We start from the raw sequence: 7,430 nt of genomic DNA, 5'->3' as shown, positions 1-7,430 counted from the left end.
CAGGCTGCGAGCCTCCCTTCTCTCTGGGCGGCCAGTCTCTGAGGGCCTCCTTGGGAGGGCGTCCCTCCGCCCCCGGCTGCCAGGATGCCTCACCGGGCAGAGATGCGGTAGAGAGAGGGGTCAGGGCTGCAGGGCCGGCCAGCCACGCTCACGGCGTCCTGCACGTCGGCAAAGTCCCGGCCCAGGTTGGAGCCCAGGATGGTGAGGGCCAAGCCGCCCTCAGTGGGGCCGGTCAGGGGCTCAATCTGCAACAGGGAAGGGTGGTGATGGGATGCCCCCAACCTGCTCCTCCTTTGCGGTGTCAGGGGGTGCCTGGCCAGCCGACCAGACCGAGGTGGGACACAGCTGCTAGGGTTTGGGGGCCTGGGGCAGGGCTGCGCTGACCCTGGTAAAGCTGAGACAGTGGGGGGCAGGGCGGGGCCAGGCGGACCGCGATGGGGGATGGGGGATGAGTGAGAGGCTGGGCCGTAGGGGAGGGCTGGGGACTCACCGCGTCGATGCTGGGTGCGGGACACAGCAGCTCCACGGCCCCAGGCGGGCACAGCGGCCCGTAGCGGCAGGTGGGCCGGTCGTGGCTGCACCACAGGCAGCCCAGGCTCCCGCTGGCCGCCTGGCAGTGGCTGCAGTCGGGGTGGCCCACGGCGCAGTCGTACAGGGTCACTAGGAAAGGCCAGGCGGTGCGCTGAGGTGCCTCCTCCGGCTGCACACCCCGCCCTGCCTGCTGTGCCGCCCCCAGGCTCACCATGAAGAGTGCGGGCATTGTCCAGCCTCTGGCCCTCGCCCCGGGTGACGTAGATGGGCACCGGGAGCTCCCGCTGGGCCATGGAGGGCTGGAACTGTGGGTGGAGGGCGGGGTCAGGCCCGACCCAACTCGGGACACCCCCTGACCCCCGCCCGCCTCCTCCAGGACGCTCCTCCCAGAATGGGTGCCATTGTTCAGGGCCCCCGCATCTCCCAGCAGGGGCTGTGGGCACCACGTTCCTGTGCACGCCCAGGCCTGCCCACGGCAGGCCTCCTGAGTGACGACAGGCTGAAGGGGGCGAGCCCCTGAGGGCCCGGGCGTCCAGTGGCAGGTGAGGCTGTGGGGCAGCTGCCCACCTGCTGGGCCTGGCAGTGGATGAGGCCGGCGTCCCCGGCCACCTCCTCCAGGGAGGCTGGCAGCCTCTGCAGTTCTCCGGGCAGCTCCAGCCAGCAGTGGTAGGAGGCAGGCAGGCCCTGGGGGTGGGCTCTGTCAGCATCCTGGACGCTGTCAGCCGCTACCACTGCCCCTCCCCCGCTGTCTCTGCTCCCCCACCCACCGGAATGCTCACCCGGAAATGCTGAAGGTTCCGCACGCGCAGGGCCAAACGGCTCTCCCAGCCCACAGGCACCAGGAGGGGGCCTACCAGGCCCTCGACCCGGGGACAAGCCCCTGGGCCCCGCACCTGGATGTCCACCTGGGGGAAGGAGACCCCTTAGCGCTTCAGGAGTCGAGGGGCCTAGGTGGGCCTGGGGTAGGGCGGGCGCACGGCGGAGGTGAAGAGAAGCCAGCAGGCTGGGCCCGCCCACCTGTTGGGCACTGTAGATGGTCCTCTCGCCCTCCGGGCAGCGTTCCCCGTACACACAGCGGCTGCTCTGGGGGCACCAGTGGCACCTCCAGCGGCTGCCCACACAAGCACTGCACCTGGGGGGACGGGGGACTGCTCAGGTGGGGCACCATCGGGAGTCACCACCCCTACCCAGCGGCTGGGCCCGGCACTCACGGAGCAGCGGCCTCCAAGGCCTGCACGGCACTGCAGTCGTAGAAGGAGAAGTTGGTGGTAGCCACGACCACGTCCTCGAACATCAGGGCCAGGGGCAAGGTGATGTGCTCTGGGGGGGCATATGGTGGTGGCAGGGGCGGCCATGTGGCTCCTGCCCCTCCGGCTCCCCCCTTGCCCCTCGCCCCGGGCGCCCCTCACCTGTGCCTGGAGGGTTATGCGGCAGCTGGTCTTGGGGAGGGGTGACGCAGGCCACGTGGGTCCCTTCCACGTGAGCCAAGCTGTCATAGTTCCCAAAGGCACAGTGGAAGTATTCGTCCACGGTGAGGGTGGGCAGCCGGGGCACAGACAAGGTGACCTGCGACGCACGCGAGGAAAGCACAGCAGGCGGGGGCCTCCTGGGGGGCCCAGCTCGCCGAGGGAGAGGGATCCAGGGCAAGGGAGGGCTGGGAGCAGAGGCAGCAGGAGAGGAGGAAGACGGGGCAGCCCCCGCCCCGGCAGGCGGCGGCAGGCATCTGACCTGGCCCTGCTCCTGGCGGGGGTGCTGGGCCGGCAGCAGGCTCTGGATGTGCAGGCAGCGGCCGTCCTCGTAGCTCCATAGCCACTGGTTGGGCTGGGCCGCCCGCCCGCACTGGCCCTTGCGGGTACACCTGTGGGGCAGGGGCCCGTTGGGTCCCTGTGTGGGACTCAGGCTCCCTGGGTGATTTGCGGCAAGGGGCTTGGGAGGACGGCCCAGCTGGAGCGCAGCGAGCAGTGGGGGTGAAAGGGACTCTGCTCAGAGAGGAAGGGGCCAAGCGCACGAGCACGTGAACCTGACTTAGGGTTGCCGTGAGGGATTCCTGAGGCTGCCGTGTGGAGCGTGGGCTGGAGAGGAGCTGGACCGGGCCAGGGGACACCTGAGAGAGGTGACGGAGGCCTGGCCCAGAGGGGGCTGGGGGGAGGAGAAGTGGACAGGCTGGGCAGCGGGGTGGGGAAGGGGACGCCCACCAGATTCTCGGTTGGGTACGCAGGGCAGGATGGGGGAACTCAGCGACGGCCCTGCGTCCCACCTCGGGGACGCGACCCGGCCTCCTGGCCCACCTAGAAGTGCTCCGGGAGCGGCCCCCACTCACCTGCCCTGCAGGACGCACCAGCCGCACAGGGGGTCCCGGGCCTGGAGGCAGCTGCTGCAGTCGGGGAACTGGGGGCAGGCTGCCACGGGTAAGCGGTCCACCTGGACAGGCGGCGGGGTACGGAGGTGGTGGCTGCAGGGCCTCGGGCCTCGTGTGCTCACCCCCCACCCCCGGGACAGCCCTCACCTGCTGGGAAGTCAGCACGTAGAGGTGGCTGCCACTGCTGTCCACCAGCAGGTCGGGGCTGATGGCCGAGCCCGGGGGCCCCACTTGTTGTGAGTGGTACACCTGGCCTCGGGTGCCATTGAGGAAGACCTGGGGGGATGACAAGGGCAGGGCTGGGCCAGCCCGCCGAGCCAAGGCCCGCTCTCAAGATGGCCGCAGGCTAACCGTTCGGAGCAGGTGCTGTCCCGGCTGGGGTTCCCGGGGAGCATCCCGGCCCCCAGAGCTGTCTCCCCTTCTTGCCGGCCCAGGGCGGCCAGGCCGTGCCGTGGAGGGTGGGGCAGGCCCACGGGCATCCAGCCTGCCCATGTCGCCTCACCCAGCTAGGGAGGCAGAGCCACCCTGGGTGGGGCCCTTGGGTGCCAGGGGAGGAAGGGCAGTTGTGGGGAGACAAGCAGGTCATGAAAAGGCAAGAGTCTCCTCTTATCGGCTGGGAACCAGCCGTCAGTGTGCGGCCTGGCTTTCCGACCTGCCAGCAGGGCGCAGGCCGAGAGGTGTGGCAGGAACCCGTGACTCACGGGGCTTCTGGGAGCCCCCACAGGGCAGGAGCGCCTCCAGTCAGGCCACTGAGGCTGGGCCCGGCCTGGCAGCATTGAGGCTGGGACCGGGGGTCTGGCCGAGGCCTGCCCCGCCTTCACCAGGCCCTTACTTTATGCAGCTGGCCCTGGATGTCCCCCAGGAACGCTATCGTGTGTCCGTCTGCCTGGAGGGCTGCGACTGCGCTGATGGAGTTTCTGAGTTGCAGCAGAGGCCCCGCCTCCAGGGGCCTGCGGCCCGCGATGGGGCTCGGGGTGTGTTCGTCGCCACAGGGGTATGACTCGGGGGAGTCCTGCAGGGGCGGAGAGGGGGGATTCAATTCCTGGAAGAGGCACGAGGTACCCTCCCTGGGCCCAGATCTGCAGTCAGCCCAGGATGGCAAGGCAGCAGGCGAGAAGGGCTCAAGGTTGCGCCGCAGAGAGGGAGAGACTGGCCGAGGAGACTCAGACAGGCGGGCCCCTCCTTGCCATCCTCTAAAGCAGAGGTCACAGGCGATTGTCTCATGGGAGCGTCCAGCTGCCCTCGGCCAGGACTACGTGTGGCAGCCCCGGCCCTGGTCAGAGAGATGCTGCAGGTCCACAGAGGGACAGGGCCGGGGTGGCAGGCCGGGCGACACGAGGCCGCGGGAGAGGCGGGAGCCGCTGCCAGGTGGCGGTGCGGAAAGCCTCAGGTGAGAGGGCAGGGGTGAGGCCCGGGCCCAGCCACTCACGGGCGGCAGGGTGACGCAGCGCGATGTGACGCCGTACTCCACGGTGGCTTCCTCCGTGCCGCCGGGGCCCCGGCCGCCCGTGGTGTAGCAAAGGCGCCGGGCCCGCTCCATGGTCGCGTCCAGGTCGGCCAGGGGAAAGGCGCACAGGGCTGCCTGCACCCCCCTCGGGCCGGCAGCAAACGCTCCCAGTAAGGCGCCTGGGGCGAGGGAGGCGGCCTGGATGAGGCCGTGGCCCCGGCAGGTGAGGGGCACTTCCACATAGGAGTAGAGGTTGGCGTCCCCCAGGCAGACCCGAGCCACGTAGGAGCGGTACTCGGCCTGTGCCCGGGCCCCACGGCGGCGGAAGACGAAGTAGGCCGAGCGAGCGTCAGCGAGGGCCGCCACGTAGCTGTTGTTGTAGTCGGAGAGGTCGCCCACCACCAAGCGGCCCAGGCCTTCGCTGGAGAAGGGCTGTGGCCCAGCCAGCTGGCGCACGGTCAGGGGTGGCACCCCACCCGACAGCTTGCCCGCCAGGCCCCTGGCCACCAGCAGGAGGTCCCCGCCTGGCCCGGGCACCACCAGGCCCACCGTAGCCACGCCCACGGCGTTGGCAGCCACGAACTGCCCGTCGCCGGGGTCCTCGGCCCGGTACAGCAGCTGCGCCACATCCTCGAGGCGCCGCTTCTCACACACTCCCTGCCGCACCTGCCCGCAGGCCACCAGCTCCCGGGCCCGGCCGCTCACCAGCAGCAGTTGGTTGGCATTGTCGGTGAGCCGGGCCTGCGGGCACTCGGCCGGCTCCCGGAAGGGCACACAGTCGGGGCTGTCGAGGACCGGGCCTGTGACAGCCACCGACTCGAGCCGCAGCGCGGGGCTGAGCTGGAAAAGGCGGTTCACCGCGCCCACGTAGAGCGCGCCCCGGCCTGGGGCCAGCGCCAAGCGGTTGAGGGTGGTATTGGGCGCTGGGAAGCGGTGTGCCCACGTCGGGGCGAGTGGTGGGCACAGCAGCGGCAGCACGAGCAGCAGGCAGGCGCCCAGTGGAGGCCGGGGCGCCATCGCGGGGCCCTGGGGGAGGCCGGGCAGGAAGGCAGGAGTCAGGGCGGCCGTGGGAATGGAGGACGAGGGGGCAGGAGGAAAAGGAGAATCCAGGAGAGACAGAGACAACAGAAGGGGAGGGGAAGAAGGACGGAGAGGCAGAGAGACAGCAGCAGAAAGCAGGGGCAGGGAGCAGTGGGGGGGTGGAGTGAGAAGAGGACAGCCAGAGAGGGCGGGAGGGGAGAGGAGAGCTTGAAAGAAAGTCCTAGCCAGAAGCTGGGCATGGGCTCCCTTCCCCACCCATTTGGGGCCCAAGGCTGAGCCCTGAGGGGAAGGGCGGGGCCCTAGCCTCCAGAGGAGGCTCTGATCCGGGTTTCTGCTGCGCCTTCCAGCTCACCTCCCGGCCAGGGGCCCTAGCAGCCGCTGCCCAGCAGCCTCCTGCAGTGCCCAGGTGACACGCGCCACGAATCCCTGGGCCGTGATGACCCCTCACGCCTCTCTCCTCCTGACCCCGGCACAGAAGCCAGGTCCTGAGTTGAGCCAAGGTCCCGCACAGCTGGGCGTGTGGGCGCGTGCCAGCCAGGAGTGGGCCCGCTGTCATTCAGCAGCCTGCCGGCTCCGGCCCCCCAGCTGCGGGGAGAGCTCAGAGGACGCCCCTGGGCCCTTATCTTGGGAATACAGACAGGAAGGTCAGGCCTGGCCTGGGGACAGGGCCGTTTCCTCTGGACCCTGGTATCGGTGGCAGTGTCTGTGGCGGGTGAGGGGCAGACGGCCCGCAGCTGGAGGCGCAGCGCGTGGGAGCCCAGGCTCCAGGCTCCTCCGCGCTCCTCACCTGCCTTCCCTGCCCCAGAGGGGGGTCTCTGGGGACGCAGGACTCAGGCACTTACCGCAGCGAAGGGCAGCAGCAGAGGCGTCTCCCGGGGCAGTGGTGACGGACACAGGATGGCTGTGGGGGGCATTGTCCTGAGTAGGAGGGAGACAGGCAAGGCTTGGTTCCATTCACACTCAACCCTGGGGGAGGAGGGAGGCCAGGAGGGCTGAGGCCTGGCAGCCAGGCTCCACCACAGCTGGCAGCTTTGTCAATAGTGGCCGGGCCAAGGCAGCCCTGCCTCCACGCCAACAATGTCCCCTCTGTCCAGAGGCCCAGGCCAGGGACCCGCTATATGGTGTCCCTATCCCCATCCAGGCTGTTCTGACCAGGGGGCTCCCTGCCACTCCCCACCCCCAGAGAGACACCCCCTGGGATCTGGGGACAAAGGGACAGGGTTTCCTTCAGCCAGAAAAATGAGACCCACACAGCCAGTCCCCCACTCCCGCCCTGTGCCAGCCAGCGTGCTCCTCCCCGTGTCCCCCCGGGGTCCCTGTGAAGGGTGCAGAGTGGGCCACGGAGCCCCCCTGCGAGGGCCAGGGCCCTGCGCCCCTGCATAGCAGGCCTCACCCTCGGTAGCCTTGGCGCCTGGCTGGAGGCGAGTCCTGACCCTCAATGCCTGCGTTTGTCCAGGCGGGGGGCAGGGGAGAGACTGGCCAAGGCAGCCCGCCTGGGAGACCTTCTCCCCTCACGCCCCCCCACCCCCAGGGACTGGCAAAGTCGTGCCAGGTACAGTCTGGTGCCAGCATAGAGGATGCACGGGAGGGGGTGGGAACCCAGCCCTTAGCTTCAGACTTGGCAACTGGTCGCAGGCTGTCCCCCTCCCGCTCGCTCGGGGAAATACCATCCCAGGATGGGTCTGGATCTCCCCCTTCACGTGTGGGGTGGGGAAGGGAGTGGCAGCCGGCAGCCGGCTCCTCTGCCTCCCTCAGAGGGCACCGTCCGCACACCAAGGCGGCAGGGCTCAGGCCGTGACCCGAGGTGCGGGAACAGGTGTGCTTGAGTCAGGCTCCCCGTTTCCTCCACAGGGTGCGGTAGCAGCTGGCAGGCTCAGGGGTGAGGTGACAGCCACAGGGCTCGCTGCCACCTGGCTGGGCCAGTTGGGTGGCTGTAGGAGCGGGGAGCCAGGCGGGCCGCTTCCCTACCCCGTGCCCTGCCCCGTGGCCAGAGGCGCCAGCTCTCGCATTTGGGGGCAGCAGCCGCAGCCCTACCTCCCAGCGCCAGGGCCC

At 69.8% G+C, this 7,430-nt stretch overlaps 1 protein-coding gene across 1 annotated transcript in view; it reads right to left on the bottom strand.

The window, feature by feature from the left end:
* The window catches only part of PLXNB3 (plexin B3), a 13,187-nt gene extending 6,895 nt beyond the window's left edge, over positions 1-6,292 (bottom strand). The window contains exons 1-13 of the mRNA XM_024755825.1: positions 6,221-6,292; positions 4,320-5,363; positions 3,723-3,902; positions 3,038-3,166; positions 2,852-2,952; positions 1,941-2,389; positions 1,743-1,851; positions 1,549-1,663; positions 1,311-1,436; positions 1,099-1,215; positions 743-836; positions 491-660; positions 94-245 (exon numbers count right to left, since the gene is read on the bottom strand). Coding sequence (XP_024611593.1) covers positions 94-245; positions 491-660; positions 743-836; positions 1,099-1,215; positions 1,311-1,436; positions 1,549-1,663; positions 1,743-1,851; positions 1,941-2,389; positions 2,852-2,952; positions 3,038-3,166; positions 3,723-3,902; positions 4,320-5,363; positions 6,221-6,292 — 2,858 coding nt within the window. The remainder of the gene's footprint in view (positions 1-93; positions 246-490; positions 661-742; positions 837-1,098; positions 1,216-1,310; positions 1,437-1,548; positions 1,664-1,742; positions 1,852-1,940; positions 2,390-2,851; positions 2,953-3,037; positions 3,167-3,722; positions 3,903-4,319; positions 5,364-6,220) is intronic.
* Between the last annotated feature and the right edge of the window lie 1,138 nt (positions 6,293-7,430).

The sequence above is a fragment of the Neophocaena asiaeorientalis genome, unplaced genomic scaffold (genome assembly GCF_003031525.2).
Source record: "Neophocaena asiaeorientalis asiaeorientalis breed wild unplaced genomic scaffold, Neophocaena_asiaeorientalis_V1.1 scaffold1004, whole genome shotgun sequence".
Taxonomy (NCBI): domain Eukaryota; kingdom Metazoa; phylum Chordata; class Mammalia; order Artiodactyla; family Phocoenidae; genus Neophocaena; species Neophocaena asiaeorientalis.
Note: the sequence above shows the minus strand (reverse complement) of the source record. Positions and strands in the feature narration are given on the sequence as shown.